Source organism: Zootoca vivipara, chromosome 16, assembly GCF_965207765.1.
Source record: "Zootoca vivipara chromosome 16, rZooViv2.hap1.1, whole genome shotgun sequence".
Taxonomy (NCBI): domain Eukaryota; kingdom Metazoa; phylum Chordata; class Lepidosauria; order Squamata; family Lacertidae; genus Zootoca; species Zootoca vivipara.
Genome location: NC_142599.1, coordinates 26,523,826 through 26,550,574, shown reverse-complemented (window position 1 = coordinate 26,550,574; position 26,749 = coordinate 26,523,826). Strand labels below are relative to the sequence as shown.

The 26,749-nt window shown below is 48.3% G+C and overlaps 2 protein-coding genes across 3 annotated transcripts in view; one reads left to right on the top strand and one right to left on the bottom strand.

The window, feature by feature from the left end:
* Positions 1–16,705, bottom strand: part of ANKRD35 (ankyrin repeat domain 35) — a 28,293-nt gene extending 11,588 nt beyond the window's left edge. The window contains exons 1-8 of one of the 2 annotated variants that reach the window (XM_035099399.3): positions 16,318–16,705; positions 8,163–8,293; positions 5,476–5,564; positions 4,733–4,797; positions 2,695–2,752; positions 1,441–1,511; positions 869–975; positions 470–654 (exon numbers count right to left, since the gene is read on the bottom strand). In XM_035099399.3, the coding sequence (XP_034955290.3) occupies positions 470–654; positions 869–975; positions 1,441–1,511; positions 2,695–2,752; positions 4,733–4,797; positions 5,476–5,564; positions 8,163–8,293; positions 16,318–16,467 (856 nt within the window). In that variant the 5' untranslated portion in view covers positions 16,468–16,705. Of the gene's footprint in view, positions 1–469; positions 655–868; positions 976–1,440; positions 1,512–2,694; positions 2,753–4,732; positions 4,798–5,475; positions 5,565–8,158; positions 8,294–16,317 lie in introns of both variants that reach the window. The other variant, XM_035099400.3, reaches the window with a different exon arrangement.
* Positions 16,706–21,248: 4,543 nt separating this feature from the next.
* RXFP4 (relaxin family peptide/INSL5 receptor 4) lies at positions 21,249–23,778 on the top strand. Its single transcript, XM_035099398.3, has one exon. The coding sequence runs from the start codon at positions 21,708–21,710 to the stop codon at positions 22,944–22,946; it is 1,239 nt and encodes a 412-aa protein (XP_034955289.3). The 5' UTR covers positions 21,249–21,707; the 3' UTR covers positions 22,947–23,778.
* Positions 23,779–26,749: the final 2,971 nt, after the last annotated feature.

Genomic DNA, 26,749 nt, shown 5'->3' with positions numbered 1-26,749 from the left:
ACCGGCCCCCTGCGAAAAAAGTTTGCTGACCCCTGCGGCTTAGAACTCTGCTCTGAATTTCTCCACCAGCATGGTGTGGTGGTTAGAGACAAGGACTTTGGGAGACCTGAGTTCAAATTCCCACTCGGCCACGAAGCTCACTGAGTGACCTCAGGTCAGTTGGTGCTTCTCAGCCTGACCTATCTGGCAGGGCTGTTGTGGGAATTAAATAAAGACTAAGGCCTGGGACAGACCAGGGTTCAAGTGCCCCCCCCACTTGGCCTTTGTGCCTGGTGACATTTGTCCCTCAGCCTCACCTACCTCGCAGGGTTGTTCTGTGGATAAATGAGGATGGGGAGAACCATCTAAATAAATAGAACCTACACCATCTATGTCTGGGCATTATAGTGATTTTGGAACCAAGTCTTTGGCAATAACCCAGCTGAGAGTCTGAGAAGCCAGGATACTGGCCAGCCAGCCGCTCTCTTACCTCTTTTCTTCCACTTCTTCAGGGCAGTCCGGACCAGCCGCCTCAGTTTGCGATTCTTGGCCTGCGTGGCGTAGTAGAGGGAGTCGTGGCCTGTCTTGTCAAGAAGCGTCACATTGGCCTCATTCTGCAGAAGTAGCTCAGCTGATTCGGTGCTTCCACTTTCACAGGCAAGGATGAGAGCCGTCCTGTGCAGGAGCAGAGGAGAGAAAGATAGGTAGTGTGGTGCAGTGGTTAGAGTGAAGAAGTAGGGCCTGGGACTTTCTGAACTCCTGGGGATGGGGGGGAAATGAAGGTGGAACAGAGAAAGTATGAACAGGAGATTTGTTGTTGATGCTGTTCATGACATAAGAGTCGCTAATCTCCATGAGATGGCCAGTGTCGAAGCCTCCAGAGACTCACTTTCCGTCTTTATCAATGAGGTCAACCTTGGCCCCTCTCTGCAGCAACTGGGAGCAGATGGCAGGCTGGTTCCCCTGGGCAGCAATCATCAAAGGCGTCCGTCCATTCTGGAGAAAAAGCATGGAGAAAAGAAAGAAGATGCTTAAAACCTTACTTTGTGGTGAGAAGGCATTTAAAATTAAGAATAGGAATAGCTATAACTATATAACTTCCAGCTGTTCAAGAGAGGGGCAGCTGGTTCTGGAAGGACCACTCCCCCCCAATAAACTATCAACAGCACTTTAATTCACACTGGCCCTATAAGCTCCATACCAGATGTCAAGATTCTAGCCCTCAGTGGGTAAAGGACCAGCAGCAACTTCCGCAGTCCAGCCTGGCAGCACTGCAGGGCTGTTGTGTTGCAGCTGGGCAAGGAAAAGGGCAGGAGAGGCTTTTCTTGAGTGTCGGCCGCCCGCCCCCCCGCCCTTCATCACACTCCTATGACTCATAGCTGCACTGAGTCCGATACTACCGTGGATCCATCGCCCCCAAATGTTATTTTGATACACCAAGCAGAGCCTGTTGAGACGTACATTATCCATGACGTCCAGGAAGGCCTCTTGATCACACAGGAGTAGCACGCTGGAAGCACACCCGGAGATAGCTGTTAGCGGGGGTGATTTTATGGGAAAAAAGCAAGGGTTAAAACTGAAGACTTTTTACACCATACGCATAGTAATGTATACATGCAAACAACATACATATTTCTATAGCAGTTTTCTCCCTGGCCAGCTAGCACTCTCCATAATATAAAAAATGCATCATACTTGTTTTTAAAATCTGAGAAATGCCTATTTCTTTAGATTCGGCACTGGTGACTTTTAGGACTGGAGGGCTGCAATGCGCTTTATGTGGGGCTTGACCTGGAAGCAGCAGTCAGTGCAGAATGCTGCAGCGCGGTTGCGAGACGCTGTCTGCATGCAGCACTCCTGCTCAGAGAGCTGCATTGGCTGCAGATTTATTACAGGGCCAAGTTCAAGATTTTACTATTAGCATATAGGACGCTTAACAGCTTGGGGCCAGTTTACTTGCAGGATCAGCTTATCCCACTCGACCGCTTCGATCTGTGGAACTGCCACATAGCACCCATTCCACATTTGTGAGAAATTTGGGCTTTTAGCATGGCAGCACTTGCACTTTGGAACTCCCTGCCTGTTGACATCGGGCAGCCACCTTCACTGTACTCTTTTCAGCACCTGCTGCAAATATTTTTGTTTAGGGAAGCCTGGCCTTATCCACACTTACCTTTTGCCTTGCTCTTTTCAGGCAGAGGTCTGCGCATTAAAGCTCTGTGTATGTGGTTTTTGCTTTGTTTTCTCCCAGCGCTATTCCCGCTCTTTAAAGCTGAATTAGAGCAAATGGCTATTCAGATTTTCTGTGGATTGCTGCTTGCTCCGACTGAGCTTCAAAGAGCGGGTTTTCATGGGGAAAGCTCCAGAACACACACACACAAAAAAAACCCAAAAAACCACGGTGCTTAGAAAGAGATCTTTAAAGCACAGACTGCCTGGAAAGAGTGGGCGAAAGAGTGGGGAAGCCCACTGATGTGTTTTAATTTTGATTGAAGCAAGTGCTTCACTACATGATGGCAAAAGTTTAATGGAGACCTGTCTCTTGCAAAAGGCCTGAGCTATTATTTGATGAAAGATCAACCTTAGCACAGGAAGTCTCCCACACTGGGAAGGATCCCAGGTTTCCTATGGGGTCTGGCTCAAGGATTTGATTATTGATTCAAATGCTACTACCCTAGGTGACCTCCATCCACTTTGAATCATTTAAGGACTCACCCGCCCAATGTAGTGGCGTCCGGTTCTCCCCATCTACACAGTCTTCATTGGCTCCATGCTGCAAGAAGGCAGTCGTTGTTTTTTTAAAGGCATTTCATTGACATTGCTAACTTGCCATATCCTGAAGGCTCAGAGTAGCAACACATACCCCAAACAGCAGTGTCACAAACCTATTCAGTAAAATCATAGAACTGTAGAGTTGGAAGGGATCCAAAGGGTCGTCTAGTCCTTTTAAATCCCCATGGGGAGGGAGTTCCACAGCTCAGGGGCCATCACAGAGAAGGCCCTCTCCCTGGCCAACACAAGCACCCTGAGGCTCTCGGAGGGCAGAGGAACCACAAAAAGGGCCTCCTCTGCCGGCCTGAGCATCTGAGATGCAAAATGTATTTCCATGGAATAATCTGATGGTCCAGGTTGTAGGACATAGCATCCATCTCATTGCAGGAAAGGACGAGCACACCATACATGCTTTGTATGCATTTATGTAGATTTTGATTTATGGACAGATGCTAGTGCCAAAGGTTTCCACCTTCTCTCCCTACCCCCCTCCACCCCTCATATTTAGGAACAGCAGGAATTATGTCTGGCTACAAGAAGAAAACTCTTAATCAGCGACTCTGTTGCTCTCCCTAAGGTGCTGTTTCAAGAGGCATCGCTGGCACAAAGATGGGCACCTGGGCCTCTATGACCCGGAGGCTCCTTGAAGGATGATAAGCCGCCAAGCAGGAATCTCTCTGCTTTCCTGATCTTCACATCAACACACCCCTTTCTCCCTTTTGCTGTAATGATCCTCAACGCGGGATTTCACACCCCACCCAACTCTTCATTTGCCCGTCACCTCTGTGTTGAAACTGCCTCCCAGGTGTGCCTTGCAGAACCACAGGGAAACGATTCGGCACAGAAATTATTCCATCATTGTGAGCGTGGCTGTTTTCAAGTGGTGTTGATTATCATTAAAGATCAGGCAGGAGTATTATAAACAAAGAGCTTTATTTAAAACAGCTGTGACAGCTGGGGGCAAACAGACAGATGACAATCAGGGGACAGAGACCACAATTCCTCAGTGGCTGGTATAAAAAGTTTGCCTCTTCCAGCTATTTTCCTTCCCTTTACTGCAAGGCTTGTTTGATTACAGGCCTTTCAGGCTCAAAGATTTACTATTTAATAACAAATAAAAACGAACAATTTTATTTCTCCACCCATCTCAGAAGTTTGAAGCTATGGGGTGTCGGCCCAGGAGAGGCCTTCTCTGTGGTGGCCCCTTGGTTGTGGAACTCTCTCTTTGCGGAGCTGTGCCTGGCACCTTCATGGTACAGCTTTCAGCAAATGCTGAAAACCTGGTTTTTGGCATTTGAGACGCATGTTTTCAGGACCCACCCATCCAATCCCCGGGATTGTAATCTGTTTTTAAATTGTTGAAACCACCCCCCCTGGTTAAATGTATCGTTATTATTTCAGAAAATGGAATGAGAGCCTTCTGGCCTCCCATCAGCAGGGGCCTGTTTTGCTGTTTTTAAGAAATCATTCACATTAGAGAATTTTAGGTTTTATTATTAAGGGCAGGCATGGACCTGGTTTGCGTGTGACCCTAAGTCACTGGTGAACAATGCTGCTTGGCTGCCCGGGGCGGCACTCCCTGGGGTCAGGGCGTCGCTCCGCAGCATGCTTGCGTCCTATTGCCACAACGCACAACACGCGCGCCAGGACGGACTGCGCATGTCCGCACATGCGCAGTCCATCCAGGTTGGCGCTGCTGCTCTGCTCAGCCGGTGCGCTCTGAAGCAGAGTGCGCTATGGAGCGGGTTGCCGGCACCGGCGGCGCCCGGCAACCTGCTCTGTAGCAAGCTCTGCTTCTTCCTGCTCAGGCGGAGGAGGCGGGGGGCAGGCCAGGGGCCCTGCACTGCCTCCGCCAGAGTGGAGCTAGGGGCGGCTCGCCCCCTTCGCCCCTCCCTTGCTACTGCTGCTGCTTCCTGCGGGAGGGAGTTCCACAGTTTATCTACATGCCGCACGAAGATGTAAACGCGAATGTCCTATTTACCTGCAGAAGGACCTTCACGCACTGAGGCTGGCAAGCGATGGTGGACAAATGCAGGGCTGTGTTGCCTAGAAAGACAGAAGGAAAGGGAAGTCAAAATATGACAAATGGTGGCAGGAAGGGAAGAGCCGGGCCCGTTGTTGTAACTCTGCTGGAGCAGATTTGGAAACAAAGTGCTAACTCTGCCCTTGGTGCTTCAAAAGCACTTGGCGCTCACTTGTGTATTGAATCAAAGGCAGCAAAGGAGGCTGTGCTTGGCGACAGCCACTCTCCACTTCGCTGGGCACTCGCAGACCCAACAAGCCAAACTCCCCTTCCCTAGTTGAGAGGCTGGACGGCCAGCCTGCTTTTCAGGCCAGCGACCCATCTAGTCCAGGATCCTGTTCTCACAGTGGCCAAACCACCCACTCCAGAGTGCAAAAGAGCCCTCTCCCTTCCTGGATCCCTGCAACTAGGATCCAGAAGCTTTGCTGCCTCCCACTGCAGAGACCAGAGCATAGCCACTGTGGCTGGTAGCCGTTGAGAGCCCTGTTAAGAAACGTCAAAACTGACTGAAAAGCAACATATATCCCACTTCTTATCCAACGACATTCCCAAGAATATGAGATTGCGTGGGTTTTTCTCTTGTGGGAGGGTGGTAAGCACACTCGCTCCCCTGTTACAGAATCACTCCCCCTATGATGATGATGATGATGATGATAATAATTGTACCCCACCCATCTGGCTGAGTCTCCCCAGCCACCTACCATCGTCATTCTTATCATTAACATCAGCCCCATAAGAGAGCAGGATGGTGAGGCATTCCGTGAGCCCCTTGGAGGCCGCCAGGTGGAATCTGCAAGGAAGAGGAAAAAGCAGGATCTTGACAAGAAATATTTTCCTGATGTCTCATAAACGAAAAGTACCCCAGTGGGTAGCTCAGCCGGAAGAGCACGAGGCTCTTAATTTCAGGGTTGTGGGTTCGAGCCCCACTCTGGGCAAAAGATTCCTGTATTGAAGGGGTTCTAGTTACAGGTAGGTAGCCATGTTGGTCTGCCGTAGTCGAAACAAAATAAAAAAATTCCTTCCAGTAGCACCTTAGAGACCAACTAAGATTGTCATTGGTATGAGCTTTTCATGTGTATCTGAAGAAGTGTGCATGCACATGAAAGCTCATACCAATGACAAACTTAGTTGGTCTCTAAGGTGCGGGTGGCGCTGTGGGTTAAACCACTGAGCCTAGGGCTTGCCTATCAGAAGGTCGGCGGTCCGAATCCCTGCAACGGGGTGAGCTCCTGTTGCTCGGTCCCTGCTTCTGCCAACCTCGCAGTTCGAAAGCACATCAAAGTGCAAGTAGATAAATAGGTACCGCTCCAAGCGGGAAGGTAAACAGCATTTCCGTGCGCTGTTCTGGTTCGCAAGAAGCGGCTTTGTCATGCTGGCCACATGACCTGGAAGCTGTACGCCGGCTCCCTTGGCCAGTAAAGCGAGATGAGCGCCACAACTCCAGAGTCGTTCATGAATGGACTTAATGGTCAGGGGTCCCTTTACCTTTTTAAGGTGCTACTGGAAGGAATTTTTTTACTTTGTATTGCAGGGGGTTGGACAAGATCATCCTCGTTGTCCCTTCCAACTCTACAATTCTATGATCTAAAGGGCAGAGCTCAAATGGCCATTTTCGATATATGGCGTGGTTTTGTTTTTTCATGCGATCAGATGGCCGTTCAGTGCCATCAGCATATGAAAATGTCTGGCTCATTTAAGGCTATGTAGAACATTTATTCTCAATAAGTGAGGAACTTGCAGGTGGAGAATACTTTTATTTTGTACTAGCTGGCCCTGCACGCGTTGCTGTGCGTTAGTCTTTCAAATGGAGGGTAATAGGCCCCCTTCAGATCCCCCTGAGTCCCCCTGTTTTACAGGATCTCGTAGAGGAGGCGGGGTTTGTGGGTGTGGCGCGTTGTTGTGGCTAATCCCTGTGACTGCCCCCACGTGTCCTGATCCATGATCTATTCTGTCCCCCCCCCCCCGTGTCTCATGACGTTTTGAAGAATGGTATTTATTTTTGTCTTGTGGTTATTTGGTGGGGGGTTTTGGGGGGGGAGTGGTGTTAAATTTTAAAGTAAAAACCTCTTGCCATGCCCCCAAGTGCGTTGCTGTGGGTTATCCCCCCCCCCCGGACCTAGTGGGGGCCTGGCAGTGGCCTACATAAAACAAAGGCCGTGCTGCAGCCTGCGATCCGGGCGCTCGCCCCCTCCCCCCCGGGCCTAGTGGGGGCCCAGCAGCCTGGCAGGGGCCTAGGGGTCTTATCATGCCCGCCTTGGTGGTTTCAGTTGCTTGGTTGATGATGTCATTATTTGGTTTGTGGGTGTGGTGTAGATTTCACTGGAAGGGAGGGGGTGTAGGAGGAGGAGGAGCTGAGGGAATAACGCCACTTGAGGGCGCTGTTTTACTTTGTGGAAAACAAGGTCTATACCTGCCCAGGTGTGAAATTTGAGGGATTTTTTTTTCTAACAACGCTCGGGGAGTGGCCTGGATCGTTGTGTCAAAATTTCAGGGCGATCGGTCAAGCGGTTACGGGGAAAAGTTCAGCCGACACTTTCAAGATTTTTACATTTATATATATATAGATGGATCTTTATTATTTGTAAAGGGAATCTTTGTATGAGTTAATACTTTATTTTATCCTTTGGAGCTGCGCTAGATCTTTGGTACTTTTGCCCTCCTGGGCTGTGACGTTTTATGGTTTAAATCTTTGGTTCTTTTTCTTGTTGTGTTTTTGTTACGTTTGAACTTTTGTTCATTAATAAATCAATAAAAAAAGAAAAAGCAGGATCCTGAACCAGGCAGAGCCATTCTTGGTTCCTCTCTCTCTCACACACACACACACAATCCATCATCAGCTTTAGACAGTAAAATAAATCATTACCAGCAATGCAATCTGCTAAAACCTCTCCACCTCAGGCTCCTAATCACTTCAGTTTCCACCAAGCATCTATTTAGTCTATCTAATCATACTATGACCAGGTATCAACACTGAAAGCAACTGTTTCCTTGGATCCAGAGGCATGGCAAGATCAGGCTTATTAGCCCACAGAAACCAATTTGCATGTGCTAAATATATAAGTACAATGTACGGTAAATTCAGGATGTAAATGTTGCAGAAGGCCAGCCACCTAACTTCCCCTCCAGGTCACTTCCTTCCACCCCTCCACCCCTCCCAATTAACCTCCGTCTCCAGGGCTCAGTGGTAGGTGGGAGCGCAGAGGAAGAATCACCAGGGATGTATACCCTGTGTGACATCACCAGGGGCTGCCCCTGGGTCTCAAGGTTTGGGCCCTGAAATTTCAGGGTCTGGGATGTTCCTCACCCAGCAACTCTACCCAAGAGACCTCCTTGTCCTTTGCAGAGCCTGCAAACAAGAGGGATTATGGGACAGGGAAAACTTACGTACGCAGATTGCCCCAGGGCATTCAGTTTGGTGGCTTTGGCTGTCTTCTTGGAAGCGAGGACGGATACTCGCCCCACGTCGCCTTTCTCGACAGCGTCAAAAAGCTTCTGGTCATGCTTGTTCCAGCTCTCTACCTGGTTGTCATGAGATAAGGAAAGCAGCCATTTAGTGTCGGAGACTTACCATGGGGCTGTTCTGTGCCAGAAGAGAGACCTGCTCCCCTGAAATGAGCAAGGGTGAAAGCAAGCACAGATGTTGGCCATTCTGCAGGACTGGAATTGAATAATAGAACTCCCAAGGATCATCTAGTCCAACCCACCGCAATACAGGAACCACAGCTCATCCATTTATAAACCTTTACAAATGAAAAGCCATAGCATCACATGATTAAAATATAAATAAAAAGAGAATGCATTCTGTAGTGTGGGAGCAGCTCGATTTATAAAGGTTTAAAAAGTTTTGACCATTTTCTCAGAATTCAGTCCAGGGGGCAGGGGTGTCAGAGTAGAAACCTTTTATAAGTACCAAGCTCAGTCCTTGTTGGGAACTGGCTGTCACGGTGTAAACAGGTAATACAGTCGTACCTTGGATCTCAAACGCCTTGGTTCCCAAACAAATCAGCTCCCAAACAATCAAAACCCGGAAGTGAGTGTTCCGGTTTCTGAATGATTTTCGGAAGCTGAATGTCCAACGGGGCTTCCGCGGCTTCCAATTGGTTGCTGGACGTTCCTACAGCCAATTGGAAGCCACGCCTTGGTTTTCAAACGGTTCCGGGAGTCAAACGGACTCCTGGAACACATTCTGTTCGCGAACCAAGGTACTGTACGACTGTATAAGCCAACTTTAGTCATACTCAAGTGTAGACACATTAAAATAATCATCATCCTGATTTCAAGAGGTCTGCTCTAAGAATGATAGGGAATCTGACCTCTTAATAACCTGACTACTGGTTGTATAACACCTGTTTATCAACCTTCTCCCAATCAGTCCTCGAAACTGTTGTTCAGTAGAGAGATAGGACCTGTGATTTCTTGACCGGGTTCCCATCTCAACAGCATTACAATTCCCTGAAAATTGGGAATTATTCTTAAGCCTGTTAAAACTTGAAGCAAATGTCTTAATCAAAACGTTTCCTCTGATGACAACTTGCACTTTAAGTTAATGAATGTTATCTGAGGAAAGACAAAAACACTGAGGAAGAACTTTCTGATGGTAAGAGCCCTTCTTCTTCACTGGTATAAAAGGATGTCATATAGAGGAGGGAGAAAGGTTGTTTTCTGCTGCTCCAGAGAAGCGGACACGGAGCAATGGATTCAAACTACAAGAAAGAAGATTCCACCTAAACATTAGAAAGAACTTCCTGACAGTAAGAGCTGTTCGGCAGTGGAATTTGCTACCAAGGAGTGTGGTGGAGTCTCCTTCTTTGGAGGTCTTTAAGCAGAGGCTTGACAGGCATATGTCAAGAATGCTTTGATGGTGTTTCCTGCTTGGCAGGGGGTTGGACTGGATGGCCCTTGTGGTCTCTTCCAACTCTACGGTTCTATGATTCACTGGAGGTTTTTTTTAAAAAGAGAGGTTGGGTGATCGAGGATTACTAGCTATGATTCCTGCATTGCAGGGATCTAGTCCGATGACCTTTGGGGATCCCTTTGAACTCTACAATTCTATGTTTAAGTAAAATGAATGGAAATGGCTACATTAAAGGCATAAGGTATATCATGCAGATTATTATTACTTTTTGTCAGGAAAAATACCCTCTGAAAAATTCTAGTACTGTAGTCAGGAAAGATGGGAGATCCCTTCTGATCTAGAGGGAGATCTAGGGAGAGCCATGGACTCCACGTTGCTTAGTAACCACCATTCAGGCCAGTAATAAAAGAGGAAAGAGCCTCAAAGATGGAATGCGGAATGTGGAAAATGTTATTTTTATTTCATCGGCTGGCTCCATCCCACACAGGACAGGTGGCCGACGGCCATTCTCCTTTCTCCCATGACAGCCATTCTTTTTGCAACATCACACACTGCCTCCAAGCGGGTTGGCAAATTTCCCAGAAAATTTATACTGTAGTTAATTGCCCTGGAATAAGTTGCCTTGGGAAAGTGCAGGTCTCAAAAAAAGAAAAAAGAAGAAAAGAAAGATGGCATGAAGCTGTACAGGAGGCAACAGGGATTCAGGCAGCAGAGCAAAGATAGCCTTTGTTGAGATGGATATAGAGACCCAGGCATTTTCACAGGCAGCCTCTAGCTCATTTCCTTCCAAGGAAAACACAGGGCTCCAGTCTGGCTAAACTTAAAAGGGGTTCAATCACACACACACACACACACACACACACACACACACACACACACACACACACTAAAGGTAGAAGAGAGGGAGATTCAGGAAGGATAGAGTCCCTTCACATACTGCCAAAGATCACTGAATTGCAAAGTTGGCAGGGACCCCCAAGGGCCATCTTGTCCAACCCCCTGCAACGCAGGAATCACAGCTAAAGAATCCTGGACAGAACACCGTTTAAAAACCTCCAATGAAGGAGAATCCACATGTATAAAAGGTCAAAGCCCTGCAGCTTCCCAGGCAGGAAGTCAAGCCAAAGGGAAAAAATTAAGGCTTTCTTTTGGGGTGGGGGGGTGTCATGCTTTTGGTTAAAAGGTTCACTTGTCCCTTCAGTTTTTTATTTTAAGCAGATCTGTTTCAGCAGCTCAGAGAAGATGGGCAAAGAATGTGCTTGGAGACAATCCGGTTCTGAAGGCCGTTGCTGACGGAGCAACACGCCCAGAGTTTGCGGAGGGCAACATTTCACAAGGGCCACACACCCCGCTGTTGCTTAAATTCTAATTACGCTGGGAAAGCACAGTCTTCCTACGAAATACAGCTGGGACCTTTCACTCTCAGTTCTCTCCATTCCCAGAAAGTCAAGGGTAAAGCCTACTTTCGTTGGACAATTATGACAATTAATAGATTTGCTTTCTCTCTCTCTCTCTCTTGTAAAGTTTTAATTTCATTTTATAATTAATAAAAAACAAGGAGAAGAGTTATGAGGACAGATGAAAATTTAAAAAGGAAAAACAAAAGAATAAAACAGGCACTTAGAATGATGAATTAGAATGAATAAAATAGCAAAGCAAAGAATATCAGGGCTATCTGATTTTGATCAAGTCTACTTCCAGATTTGTCAGGCTTGTAGTGAGGGTTGCCTTGAAAATGATGGCTCTGTTGCATATATAATTAAAGAATGACAAATCATATAAAAAGTGCTTGAAGGGCTCTAGTGCTTGTAAAAAAAACAACCCTCAATTTCTAAATCATTTTCTCCACTATAGCGCCTATGCATTTGCTTTCAACCTGCCATTTCCTCCAGGGCAGTGGTGGCCAAACTCGGCCCTCCAGATGTTTTGGAACTACAATTCCCATCACCCCTGACCGCTGGTTCTGTTAGCTAGGGATGATGGGAGTTGTAGTCCCAAAACATCTGGAGGGCCGAGTTTGGCCACCACTGCTCCAGGGGAATCAGGATAGCATGCAGAGCTCCCCCTGCTTTTGTCTTCACAACAACCCTGTGAAGCTGAGAGGAAGAAGCTAGCCCAGGCATCCCCAAACTTCAGCCCTCCAGATGCTTAGACAGAATGCGTCCTTAGACAGAATGTGTTTGCCTTAGGAGTGGCAGGAGATGGGGCCAGATAGACCAAGTGGATTTTCAAGAGGCCAGGGTCTAGGACAGCTTTGCTAACTGAGGATAACACAGCAGCTATGACAGGCATCCCCAAACTTTGGCCCTCCAGATGTTATGGACTACAACCCCCATCATCCCTGACCACTGGTCCTGTTACCTAGGGATCATGGGAGTTGTAGGCTAAAACATCTGGAGGGCTGCAGTTTGGGGATGCCTGATAGACCAAAGTCACCTAGTAAAGTTTTGTGGCTGAGTGGGGGTTTGAACCCAAGTCTCCCAGTACTCTAACCATTGCGCCACAACTGCCCTTGCTAAGCTGTAAGGTTCCTGAGAACTTATCCCAGCTGTTTTGCATCCCTACAGAAATACCCACCTGCTGAATTTTTGCCTGTAAACACAGCTGTTTAAGGTATGGGAGCCTTGGAACAACAACAAAAAATGCATTGGCAAGCATAAGGCAGATACATAGAAAGGCTAGGGTGGTGTACCTTCTGGAGAAGAGAAGGTTTTAGATTGGTGTTGCTTGTCATTTTAGGCAGCTGTGGGGCAGACAGAGAATCTGCACTGGCTTCAATTCTCAGGAGCCAGGTCCTCTTTCGAACCAGGCCACCGCTATTCAGGGTGAAATTATAAGATATTTTCCTCTAGAGAAATGTTAGCATGCACCGACATTTCATAACCATTCTTCCTGTTCTTAAAAAAATGCACAACAGATATCATAAATTCAAGGAGCCATAAGCAGGAAATGCAATTCGGGCAACCAAAGGAATCCTGAGCATGTGTAGAGAGCTCTCCATCATGACCAAAAAACACAAGCAGTTGGTGGCCATTTGGGATCCAGGATAAAGATGTTCTGATAGAAGACTTGTTGGTCTTCTTGAACCCCTCAGTCTCTGCTGCCTAAGTCATTGGACAGGTCCCTTGGTTTCAATAATAAAATTTGGTAAGAGCTGCAGATGTCAAAAAGTGAAGGAATGTGCCTTCGCAGGGCTGATGGCCACCCAATTTTATTTTGTCTCCCCATGCAAAGAACAAGATCACCCCAGAGAGCTGATGTCAGAGCAGTAGATAAGCTGCCATGACCGGGCCTGTTTGTCAGGCCTCGAAGCCACTTTGCTCAGAGCCAATTTCATGCTAAACGCAAGTCGTCCCCGGGAGTGGATACACCCCAAAGGCAGGACGGAGCAAGACTGAGCAAAGCCTCGTGTCGAGAAAGGAATTCATGCTGAGACTTCCAGTTGGTCATGCTTTGCTTTGAGCTGAGTGTGTGTGTCAGCCTTCCCATCGTGGCCTCATCTGAGCTGGGACTTTTGATTGATTGATTGATTGCATTTATAAGCCACCTTTTCTCTCTCGAAGGAGCTCAAGGTGGCTTAGCTGGTTCTGCCCCTTCTCATTTATTCCCCACAACAACCCTGCGAGGTCGGTTAGGCTATGAGAGAGAGTGTGACTGGCTCAAAGTCACCCAGCGAGCTCCATGGCCAAGTGAGGATTTGAACCCTGGTCTCCCAGGTCCCAGTCTGACATTCTAACCACAACACCACACTGGCACAAGGACTCAGATCAAGATCCTATGGAATGAAGAACAGTGCCTCCGATCACGTGCAGAGTGCCTTTCATGCACCATCTATCTCCAGCCTGCTCCTAGGAATCTGGGGAAACGACTTGCCATCATATATCCGCAATGCAGGGCCGGCTCTTCATAGACCCCCGGTGGCGCAGTGCACCATGGCGCGGGGCTGGTAAGCTGGATGCCGGCCCGGAAAGGAGGGCGCCACGCGGCAAAGCCGTGCGGAAACCAATTGCGCCCTGCGAGGGCGGGGTGGGCGGCGGAGCAATCTCCGCCCCTCAGCACCAGGGCGCGCGATCTGCTCAAGACGGCCCTGCCGCAATGTTCCACACAGACAAGAGCAAGGGTTTGCCCTGGAAGATACCTCAGGCCTCTGTGAAGTAAGGTTGCCAACTGACCAGGAAGAACTACAAAAGCAGATATGCTTGCTCTTAAAGGCACAAGAGCAACTTAATCACCCAGTGAACCACCCAGTAAAGTTTTTTTTTTAAATTTGTCACATGGAGACAGACACGATTACCTATTATTATAGTAATATCATCATCAGAGCAGGTGGCCCTTTAAGGAACAGGAATTGATTAAAACGTTGGCAACCTGAATGGAGCCTCTTTATGAATGAACAAGAAGAGTGTGACACTGTGCTTTATTGGAAACAGCCACCCACACGTAGCACGTCGTTATATTATTAAATGCACAGCATGTTTATGCAGCCAGGCGTTATTGGCTCCACAAACCGGACTCCCCTGCCCTCTGCTAATATCCCTGGAAACAATAAAAGGAGACTGGCCCAGTAGTTTTTGAGAGAGGTTGCCACTGGTATGTCCTGAAGGACACTGGTGCCTCAGCGGGAGAAACTGGTTTACAAACGCAACTCATGTCTAGGGCTGCCAGGTCAGGAGCATCCTAGACCCTGAATTGCAGGCCCAGCCCCCAGCTCTTTTCCTCCCTCTGCACTCCCTTCCATCACTGAGCCTTGGAGATGGAGGTTAATTGGGAGAGGGGAGCTGAGGAGAGCAGACCTTCCCAGAGAGTCTGTGCTACAATTGGCAACCAGGTGCTGCCAGGCTGAATCTTGCATGCTGCCTGCACAATCCCAGGCTCAGACAGACTTGCACCTTGGTCCTTTCTCTTCCCGTCTCTGCATGATTCTGTAATTATTCTAGACTTGGAAAGAGGGCAGAGGCTGGTGGCTTACTCAATCAATCTGGACCTTCTAGTCTAGATCAGGCATCCCCAAACTTCGGCCCTCCAGATGTTTTGGACTACATTTCCCATCATCCCTGACCACTGGTCCTCTTAGCTAGGGATCATGGGAGTTGTAGGCCAAAACATCTGAGGGGCCGCAGTTTGGGGATGCCTGTTCTAGATCAAACCTTTTTTGGGGGGAGGGGTGCCCCTTTGTTCCATAAACTCATCTCCAATGCCTACCACCCTACCTTATCAAAAGCATAATTTGCACAACCCACTAAGGAAGATAAGAACACAATAAAATTCAAAATAGTAGCAGTTAGTTGTGCTTTTACTCAAAACCCAATTCAAACGATGGAGTTTAATTAAGTCATTTTAATTAAGTCAGTCAATTAACCCCACAGTCTCCCACTGGTCCATCCAACAGCTTGCATTGTCCTCGCTCGCCAATCGGCAAACGCTGCCCCACAGAAACTAGCCTCTGGGTTGGCGAAACTTACAGCTAGGGTGGCGGCAGCTTATGCACCACTAAGAGGAAATGCCCCTGCTGCAAAAAGAGGTCAAGAGAAGCCTCCATTTGGCATAACATTCAAATGGGTTAATTTGTATGCATAGCGATGCAGATATAGATGATGACTATATAAATATAGAGATAATTAAAAGTAATGCAATACTTATCCCCATAGTACCAGTGTGGTGTAGTGGATGGGGTGCTGGACTATCATCTGGAAGACCAGGGTTCCAATTCCTATTTGGCCATGAAGCTCACTGGGTGACCTTGGGCCAGTCACACACTCTCAGCCTAACCGACCTCACAGGGTTGTTGTGACGATTACATGGGGAGGAAGAGAACTATGTACACCACCTTGAACTCCTTGAAGAACAGATGGGTTATAAATGTAACAATAACTAAACAGTGGGAAAGGCTGCACTCAGCGATCTGTATGCTTGCCTCCTCAGGCTGCTGTTCTCCAGGTGCTGCTAAAAAGCACCATAACTACCTGCTCTTATTTTCTAAGGTTCTTCAAGCCAGACTTGGCCTGGACAGACCTTCAAACGGAGGATTCATTGAAATGGAGGGCAAGTTGGACACATGGCCATTTCCCTTACGTCTTGTTGCTGAACCACATGTGCATGCGGGGTGGGTGTTTGTTCTATGACAGCCTCAAAGGAAATGCACTCTGCCCATGCTCAGGAGTACTCTTTGTTTTGCCACCTGCATATTCCAGTATACCTGAAGGAGCGTCTCCACCTCTATCGCTCTGCCTGGACCCTGAGGTCCAGTGCCAAGGGCCTTCTGGCAGTTCCCTCGCTGCGAGAAGCCAAGTTACAGGGAACCAGGCAGAGGGCCTTCTCAGTAGTGGCGCCCGCCCTGTGGAACACCCTCCCACCAGATGTCAAAAAGAAAAATAACTACCAGACTTTTAGAGGACATCTGAAGGCAGCCCTGTTTAGGGAAGCTTTTAATCTTTAAGAAATTAGTGTATTCTAATATTTCGGTTGGAAGCCGCCCAGAGTGGCTCGGGAAACCCAGCCAGATGGGCAGGGTATAAATAATAAATTATTATTATTATTATTATTATTATTATAAACTTTTATTTCCAAAATGAGAACCACATTCAAGCCATCTCCTGCCTCTTCCACACAAACTTTTATTTCCAATATGAGAGCCACTTGCAAACTATCGGAAACGGAGATTAATAACTGAGCAGTGCTCGGAACTCACCGCCACTTGATTACTGGAACAGGAGAACATCTTCTTCATGGCTGTAGCAGCAGCTGCTCCTGCTTTCTGCGGTCTCCAAACACGAGTGAGATGAACCACATTCAAGCCATCTCCAAGAAAAGGCTCGTGGTCAGGAGGAGAGGGGTCCATGTGCTCAGCCCAGGCGCCCAGCCTGGGTGAGAAAAGGAGGAACCGGCAGAGACATCCATGGAGCTGGAGCCCCAGAGAAGCTCCTGGCTGGCTGTTGGAGCCCAAAGAGGTGTCTGGCGGCGTCCAGGGAGCGTTTGCAAGCAAAGCCCTGTCGGCCCGCAGGCCTCACCGCATGAAACCTTGATGTGCCCCCCCCCCCAGCACACCTGTTTCACAGTCCCAGGTCTGGACTTGCCTGAGAGAGAGAAAGACGCTCTTTGCTAATCTCGCTTGTCTCCTGACTTTAAAAGGACAGAGGTTCCCGCCCCGCCCTCTCCCTCGAAATTACGGGTGATCTTTCCCCCCCCCTTTCTCACGTTCCGTCACCAAAGAGGCAAAAGCCCGAGCCCTTCAAGATAGCTTGTTTACCTGTGGGCAACTTGCAAATGATAGAAGCCGCCCTTCTTCCAAGGAGCTCAGCTGAGTCAATGAGTTTCCCACCCAGCTCCGTTTCCGTCCGCACAACAACCCTGCAAGGGAGGCTGAGAGAATAGTGCGTGGGTTAAGGTCGCCTAGCGGCTAAGCTGAAGGGTTTGAATTTGGGCCTCCTCTGCCCTAGTCCAAAATCCTGCTCACTTTCACTGTGTGTTGATGTTCTCTATCTGTATTTACAGACTTTTCTCCCCACTTCCTATCACTGTCACAATTTTTCACTCAGTTTCTTAAAACACAGGTGCCAGGCCTGTCAGGGAACCAGGCCTTTGGATGAAAACTCAGACTGCTAATCCCAAACATGTTCCATCTGCCCATGATCAGAGACACTAATTCCTTTGACTGGTACAATTTCTTCTTCTTCTTCTTCTTCTTCTTCTTCTTCTTCTTCTTCTTCTTCTTCTTCTTCTTCTTCTTCTTCTTCTTCTTCTTCTTCTTCTTCTTCTTCTTCTTCTTCATTATATGTGTACACCACCCTTCATCCGTAGATCTCAGGGCAGTTAACAGCATAAAAATACAAGTTAAAAACACAAAATACATAATAAAACAACAAGAAAGCAAACTAATAAGACCCCCTCCCACAGGGACAAATCCTAGCAGGAATAACGACTTCTGAAACCAAATCCTGGAAGGTAGAATTGCCAAGTTTCTTTTCCTGAGTTGAGCACCTGAAAGGCCAGACCTGTTGGATTTCTGCCTGCTATATTTCTATTGCAGGACAGCTTCCTGTAATAGAAATATAGCAGGCAGAAATCCAACAGGTCTGGCCATTGATTTATGTGTTTGTTACATTAGTTAGTGGCTTCTCTCTCAGATTGACCCAAAATGACTTACAGCAAAACCAGTTAAGAACATCCAATAAAAATATAAAAGCACAGCTAAGTAGATAAATGGATCAGGATTTCCAGACCCCACCCTGCTAAAAGAGGCCATGAAATTAAGGGCCAAAAAAAATATCTCTGCCTGGTAATAGATAAAGGCAGTGCCAAGTGTGCCTTCCAGGAGAGAGCATTCCACAAGTGTGGGGGGTCACCACTGATAAGACCCTGTTCTCGTGTTGCCACCCTGTGGCTCTCTCAAGGAGGGGGCACACAGAGACAATGATTATAGGATCCAGGTTGGTTCCTTGAGATATTGAGCCACATAAGGCTTTATAGGTCAAAACCAGCACTTCCAACTGAGCCCAGAAACAAATTGGTAGCCCATGCAGTTGTTCCAGGGCTGAGGTTATATGTTCAGATTGCCCTGCTCCAGTCAACAATCTGGCAACCGAATGCTGCAGCAGCTGGATTTTCTTCAAAGGCAGCCACATATACAAAGCATCACAGTAGTCCAGCTTAAAGGTTGTTGCCCCCCAAGCTACATGCCTGTTCCTCCAGAGAGAGCACAACACCACCAAGAGCAGACCGGTCTAGCGAATGACCCACTAAAAGTGCCTCTGTCTTGGCTGAATGGTCTGGGCGTAGTAATCCAAAACATCTGGAGGACACCAAACTGGCTAGCCCTGGAATAGCCAATAAGCACAAGGGGGACCAGTGATGACACACCCATTGGACAAACCAGTAAGTAATGGGGTAAGTCTTCGGGCCCATTGCCTCCACGATGGCCTGGGGGAACCCCGAGGATTCCAGAAGTTTTTAACACAACACTAAGGGGACAACATGGACGCGGGTGGCACTGTGGTCTAAACCGCAGAGCCTAGGGTTTGCTGATCAGAAGGTCGGCGGTTCGAATCCCCGCGACGGGGTGAGCTCCCGTTGCTCGGTCCCAGCTCCTGCCAACCTAGCAGTTCGAAAGCACATCAAAGTGCAAGTAGATAAATAGGTGCCACTCCGGCGGGAAGGTAAACGGCGTTTCCGTGCGCTGCTCTGGTTCGCCAGACGCGGCATAGTCATGCTGGCCACATGACCCGGAAGCTGTACGCCGGCTCCCTCGGCCAGTAAAGAGAGATGAGCGCCGCAACCCCAGAGTTGTTTGTGACTGGACCTAATGGTCAGGGGTCCCTTTACCTTTACCTTTAAGGGGACAACAACAACTCCTTACCCCAGAACAATCCAATGAGGATGGAGCACACTCAGTAGCCACAGGCAGGGGGAATGCAAGGGAGAGGGAAGAACGGAGTGCTCTGATTGGCTGGCTGAGACCTAGCACTCCAGCTAGGAGGAGGATATGCTGCAACATTCTGTTGCAGGTTGCAATTGTCTAAAGCAGGGGTTGTCAGCCTGGTCCCTACCACCCACTAGTGGGCATTTCAGGATTCTAGGTGGGCGGTAGGGGGTTCTACGGCACAAGCTGACTCCTCCTTCCATCAAGCACTGGTGGGCAGTAAGGAAATTTTACCATCAAGAAAGATGCATTAGTGGGCGGTAGGTATAAAAAGTTTGACTACCCCTGGTCTAAAGCTTTGGCTGAAGCCGCCTAACCTCTTAATTATCTACCTGTTTTGAAATAATAAATAATTTTGATCGAGCTAGAAAAACAAAATACATATATACCTAGCTATTACCGCAACGTATACCTACTGTTTCCCTAAAGGACTTTCAACTTTGTGCGCTCATTTACCAAAGACGCCCTGGGCCACCACAGCGGCGGCGCTTGTCATTCACAAATAAAAAAGTGTCTTACTTTCCCCTCCCTTCTTTTGTAAACAAGAGATAAGGCGTAAGCGTGGTGTCTGACATAAGCATAATAAAAGTTTATTTGGGGGCTAAACTAAATTTGGGGGTGCAGGGCGGATCTTTGCACCCTGGCGGCGCATGTGCTAAAGACTCCCCTGAATGCAGGGCACTCTTTCTCCCCCCCTTAATGAGAGACAGCTTCATTCAGGCACCCCTCGGATGCTTGAATGTTATGAAAACGCTTCTCCAATGTGTTTTTCAAGCATGCCTTGCTTGTCACCATAGGGACTAGGAACTTGGTTTTCTTTACTTCTTCTTTTTTTAAAAAGCTATGGGGGCTTCTCTGGAAGTCTAACCACATGCTGCCGTTTCAGTTGTGGCATATGCACAGCCCTCCCTCCGAGACAAGCACAAAAGCACCATCTCCTCCTGGCTGGAATGCACTGGAGGCGTCTGCGGCAGATTATCTGTCTGGAGCATCACAGCCAGAGGCAATTCTTTCAGCAGAGCTAAATGTCGCAAAGAAAATGGGTGAATCAGTTCCCTGCTAACACCCAACTTGGGTGGCTGGAGGAAGCGTTTGTAGGACTCCAGCCCTTTGCTTATCAAATGCTCCCAAATCCAACCATCTTAGCGTTTTGCTAAGATTGTAAGGGTTCCAATGTGGTGTACATTATTCTCCCCCTCCTCATTTAATCCCCACAACAACCCTGTGAGGTAGGTTAGGCTGAGAGGCAGTGACTGAGCTCAAGGGCACCCAGTGAGCTTCTTGATGGCCGAGTGAGGATTTGAACCCTGGTCTTTCCTAGGTCCTAGTCCAATACTTTAACCACTACACCACATTTGACGGTGTCCTCAGTGCAGTTCTAATCTTTTCCCTGTATGAGAGGCAACAAAAGCTTTGCCTGACACAATTCCTCCTACTCACAGCTACACAAAAGCCGACCCAACGACAAGTCTCCTTGTTCCATTAGAACAGGCATAGGCAACCTTGGCTCTCCAGATGTTTTGGAACTACAACTTCCATGATCCCTGTCCACTAGGGATCATGGGAATCATAGTTCCAAAACATCTGGAGAGCCAAGGTTGCCTATGCCTGCATTAGAATATGCTCTTAACCACCAGAAACAACACTGGGCTCTAAATTTTGATTAACGCCCACCCCCAGAAGCGGCGAGTCTAAGTCAGCTTGTGAATATCTCACATGTGTGAGGGAAACTGAGGCAACTGGCTACTCAGTGGTAGCCCAGAGGCACCCTGCAGAGACTCAGCTAGGCCCAATTCTTCTCTCAGGCGATTTTGTTGCAAGCCCCACCAAGCATCCAGGCAGGGGCGAGGGGTAATGGGCCTTTCTCCTTGGGAAGCGGTCTCTCTGCAAAGCCCCTTCGATAAGAGCAGCAGAGGTTTCCCAGAATGCACTGCTTCTTGTCCAGGGTCCTGCCAACCTGGTGCCAGCTGCGTCAGGAATGACTCAAAGTGCCCTTTGCGGTCTGCTGCTGGTTTGCATCACAAAGAAAGCTTGGTGTGCCAGAGAAGATAAATAACCGAGCAAAGAGTTCAAACAACCCCACGTGGAGAGAGCGAGGCCAGCACTTTCTACTCCCCGCCCTTCTCCTCCTCCTCCAAGAGAAACCCTGCCCCACCCCATCAAAATGAGGGGCTGTCCTTCACCATCACACAAGGCGTGGTTAGAACATTCTCAGCTCTGCCAATTAATCGTGTTTTTTCTCATTTCCCCAAGGAAGGAAGGGACAGACAGACACCAGCCTGGACTCGGAAAGAGACAGCCATTGATGCCAAGGAAGTCCCCTGTTTCTCAAAGGGGAAGACTGAAGGACCCGGGACCTCAACCGCTTGCTCTCTTCATCTGCTGAGTCCAGGAGGCTCTGGAAGAATGGACTTTGGGTTCTTCAAGGCTACTTTGCAAGCTTCCCCACTGTGCAAACCAACCTTCGCAGCCTAGGAGGGTCCGACTGCCGGCTCCTTTCTGCTCTGGCTATGCAAACAAGCCATGGCAATGGGTCAGAGTTTTCGGCAGGTTTTGACGGATGGCGTTTTCTCCAGCCGTGAGAGAAGCAGCACGTGCCACGCCTGACGGGCGCAAGGGTCCCAGCCACGGCGGCAGCGCAGGATTTCAGCCAATCTCAAAAGATGCAGGCAAGCGGACACGGGGAGCCTGAGCGGAACAGCAGCCTCTTGGATCCCGGAATTGGGAACTGGTCATTGATGGGAGGTTTCGACCTCCTGGGGGGTGGCAGTGCCTTGACCTCATCGCCAGACATCTCGTTTGGCCTGCAAATGTTCATCGCTTTCGTCTATTCGGTGGTCTGCTCGGTGGGACTCCTGGGGAACGGGCTCGTGATGTACTTGATCTGGGCCCACAAGGGCAGGCCCACCCCGGTCATCAACATTTTCGTCTTCGGCTTAGCAGTGGCTGACTTCCAGCTCTCTTTGACGCTTCCCTTCTGGGCCACGGAGATTGCCTTGGACTACCAGTGGCCCTTTGGGCAGGCCATGTGCAAGGCCGTCCCCTCCCTCACCACTCTCAGCGTCCATGCCAACGTGTTCCTGCTGACCGCCATGAGTGTCACGCGCTATTGGTCCGTGTCTTCGGCCCTCAAGGACGGGTCGAGGATGACCCCCCGCGTGGCCCAACGCATCACTGTGGCTCTCTGGGCCTTGGCTCTGGTGGCCACCGTGCCCGTACCAATCTACACGAAAGTGGTGGAATACGGCGGCATGAAACTGTGCTTCTACAAGTTCCCCACCACTCGTCTCTTGGGCGTCTACCACCTCCAGAAGGTAGTGTTCACCTTCGTGGTCCCACTGGTGGTCATCTTGACCTTTTACCTCCTCCTCCTGAAGCTCCTCAAGGCCCACCAAGTCCACGGCAGCAATCTGAACCGGCAGAACCAGGTGGCCACTACCGTCCAGTTGGTGGTCGGATGTTTCTTTGTCTGCTGGCTCCCCAAACAGGCGATCACTCTTTGGGGGGCTCTGATCCAATTCGAAGTGGTGTCCAGGGGGGACGCCTTTTACTTCCTCCACAATTACATCTTCCCCCTGGCTACCTGCTTGGCTCACAGCAGCAGTTGCCTGAATCCTGTCCTTTACTGCTTGATGCGCCAGGAGTTCCGGGAAGCCACAAAGGAGATCTTCCAGAGACTCTCTTCTGCGGCTTCTTCCTACCAGTACTTTTCCTCCCACAAGGCTTGGGAGGACGGCGTGTTGGTGGCTCTGCCCTGTAGCCCGTCTCAGAACCCCAGCAAGATCTCTCAGAGTGAAGAGAAGGAAGACTCTACCCTTTCCACCATCTTGGAACCGAGAGCCAAGGAACCAAACGTAGTCACTGAAGTGGAGTTGATTCCTGGGGTGGAAATGCTCATGTGACCCTCTGAATCGGAGGAAACACGTGAATTACTGAAGGACCCCAGGGCAAAGATTCCTGGGTGCCAAGGAAAACTGGTTCGTGATCACTTTCTGACTTGACAGAAAAGTTTTGTTATCATAGAACTAGAGCTGAGGGTCTCCAGAACTGACCCCCCCCCGATCTGTGGCCAATGCTCAGCCTGGGCACCTGCGAAGCCGTAACAGAGCTCCCTTGACCATATGCAGAGGGCGTTTCTTGCTACTATGCATCTGTGGTTAAAAGAAAGGACTTCTATGATAGTTAGGCAGGATTGAGCCCTTGTACCTGCCTGCTTAGAACTAATCATTAGAAATGGAGCTCAGAAAGATACCTTGAGATTCCCCTCACGGTCATCATCTGTGGCCAGATTAGTTATGTCAAATTCCTCATTCTGTAGCATTTCATGCCAGAAATTGGCCAAAGAGATTGTTATGAGTTTGCAAGGGGAGGAAGTAAGCTGAATGTAAGAGATCCTTCTAACCCCTGTTAAAATATCAGCCAGGCTAGTTTCCTGTGATGAGTCGATAGCCTGGGTGATGGGCCATTTAGAGAAACAAAGGGTGTCTGTGTGAGACAGCAGCTTGGAAATTGTTAGGCCAAAGCCTGAGTTTAGAGTTGAGTTGCAGTGATGTGACCTAAAAGGAAAGCAGCAAGATGGAGTCAAAGAAATGTTTGAGTGCAATGTTTGATTTCTGTATGAAGCCAAGGTTTTGGCTATGGGAGAAACGAGACCCTTTTCGGGTCTTGTAAACCTCTCCATCTAGGCTCAGGCTGAATACTGTATGTGTAAATAAACCATATATCCTAAAGACACCACAGTCTCTACTGTGGCTCATTTCCATAAGGAAACACAAAACCTGGAACCCCTGGAATCTCTCACCGCTCAGAAATTGGGGTGACAGGCAACAATATTATAATGTTTCCCCACCATGGGCAGTAAAACTGGATGTGGGGAATCTGTGATCAGAGGTCCTGACTTCTAAAATTATTGTCATTTCAAGCCAGTTGGGGCCTGAGGAGTGGCAGCTGGGAGGGGGCTGCTTAACCCTTTCCACTGCACCATTTTCCTGATCTAAATGGCACCTGACACTCCTGTGGAGAGAAAAACACAGGCCCAGTTGAGGTACCCAAACATTTCCCTGAATAGCAGCTGGGGCGGGGGGCGGGGGCGGTCATTGACACTGAGGAAACAGCCAGCTATAAAGTTTTCCCTCACAATGTACAGTATATTTCAATTCTTCCCATCAATCAAAAAACCCATTTATTCCCTTTGTCGCTGAGAGGGTTTTGTGGTGAACAGTTGACACACCCCTTCCAAGTCTTGAGGGGGGGAGGGAAACCTCTTTACTCCAATGTAGGCCCATTGAATGCTGCTAAACTTGTCTGGAGCGAATCAATTATACTGAAATGGCGTCCCTCCCCTCCCTCCTGACTCTTCAGTTATCTCCTGCAGGCAGATCCCAGGTAGATTTACCTGGAAACAAGCCCACAACAGGGCTTACACCCAAGAAAGCAGGTTCAGAGCCTTAAGTGTGTTTCTTCCGCATTCCCCTCAGCGGCTTTAATTCCCAAAGCGGCTTCTTCCTTTCTTTATCGCCGTTAATCATTAATTTGGTCCCACTGAAAGAGCCCTGATTTCACCCGTTTGGCAAAGGGCCACAGCTCAGCAGGAGAGCATCTGCTTTGCATGCAGAAGGTTCCCAGGTTCAGTCCCTTCTGGCATTTCCAGGTACGACTGGGAGAGGAGATCCTGTCTGAAATTCCAGAGAGCTGCTGCCGGTCAGTGTAGACAATGCTAAGCTAGGTGGACTGATTCGGTATAAGGCTGCTTCCTATGTTCACCTCTCACGACGACCCTGAAATACCATTTGGAAGACAGCGGAGCTAAGGTCCGGAGTTGGGTATTTTCCAAATCCTCTCTCTCCCAGTGAGTCCCGGGCAAGCTGTGGTGAGATTTAGAAACAAGGGGAAGGTCTAAGTTTAAAATACAAATTTAAGTTTCTATCTTCTGCTGAGTGAGAAGCCACTGGTCCAGCTATGGGCGTAGCCAGGCTTTATGATGGGGGGGGGGGCAGAACCAAGTTATCTGTGACACAATTGTTCAGGTAGTTTATTTATTTATTTACTTGATGGGGGGCAGCCATGGGTCCAGCTAACCCCATATTGTCTGCTTTGGCAAAAGCTCTCCAGACTCTGTCTAGAGAGTCTTTCTTAGCCCCTCCACAGACTTTTCCCAACCTGGAGCCCTTCAGGGGCTCATAGCAGCTGCATTCCCAAACAGCTGGAGGGCACCAGGTTGGCAAACGTCTGCCCCACCATGTAAGAAGAGCTGTGGGGTTCCTCTGCTTTTTTTAAAAAAAAAGATTTTTCTTTTCGTTCCCCCCCCTTTTTTAAACTTTATTAAATTTTACACAAATTATCCAGATAAAATATAAACAAATAATATAGAAATAATATAAAGATTTTAAACAAAACCAAACACACCTATTATTGACAATATACAACCAAACAAAAAACAAAAAAACCCTACCAATAAATATCTAAATCATAACCTCAGATAAATCATATATTCACATATTATCAAATATTATCAATATGTGTGATAATATAAAAAAATTTTTTTCACTTGGTGGGGCATGAATTCGAATTTTGAACTTTTGTGGAGGTAGATAAATCAGTGCTGCAGGAAATGCACTTTAACATTAAATATGATTGGGGCAGAGTTGAGCATACACATTCATTGGCGGAGGGTCCACATGGAATCGTTGGCATAAAAAAAAATGCCCGGTGTGTTTCTCCATTCAGGGGCTTGGCACAGGATTCAAGGAATGCTGGGAGGGTATAATAATCTCCAATGGAGATGAGAACGGGTTTCTCTTCCCCTTGACCTCCAGAATATTCTCTTATTAATTACTTATTAATTACATATGAGCAAAGCAGGGTTAGCACCTTCAGCACCAAGCCTGTGTGTCGGGAACTTTCCACTTTCTTATTCTAGGAAATGAGATCTTAACATGTTGTCAGGTTTTCATCCCATTCCATATTCAAGCTTGCATTTATTTCAATGAAGCCTTGCCATGAAAATCGATACTCATCCCATTGCTTCCAATGGGCTACCAGGTAAGGCCCCCACCGTTTTCAATGGGCGTTCTTCTCACTGTTTCTGTGTGGTGGTGCTCAATACATTTTGAAGGGGGCAGCGTAAAAAAAGGCACTTTTGGAGGGGGAAGGGGCAGGTGGTGAGGAGAGCAGCAAAGGGCCCCCAGAAGGAAGCCTTCCTATCCAGACAGTCTCACCATTTTCAAAAGGCAGCATGACATAGTGGTTGGAGCATTGGGACTCCAACCTGGGAGAGACCAAGATTAAAATCCCCGACTTGGCCATAAAGCTCACTGGGTGACCTTGAAGGCCAGTCACTGCTTTTCGGCCTAACCTACCTCACAGGGTTGTTGTGGGGGTTAAACAAGGAAGAGAGAGAGAATCACGCACACCTCCTTGAGCTCTTTGGAGAAAAAGGTGGGCTGGAAATGCAATCAGTAAATAAACATTGGTTTATGAACTGCGCCAGTCAGAAGGGAAGATCCTGCCACCCCATGGACATTTGCCTAGGTGATGGCAGAACGTCAAAACCACGCCTGACCTTCAGATTTATGGGCTGTTTTGAGTTCAAGATTTATTGGCCTGAAATGCTGTTATCAAAAGGTAAAGCGATCCCTGGGAACGGGTCAGAGCCGTTCCTTGGAGGGGTGGGGAGCCATAACTTTTCCTTCCACCAAGAGGAAGG

Bases quoted from the DNA above. Each gene is read 5' to 3' on its own strand.
- RXFP4 (XM_035099398.3), top strand. From the start codon at position 21,708: ATGCAGGCAAGCGGACACGGGGAGCCTGAGCGGAACAGCAGCCTCTTG.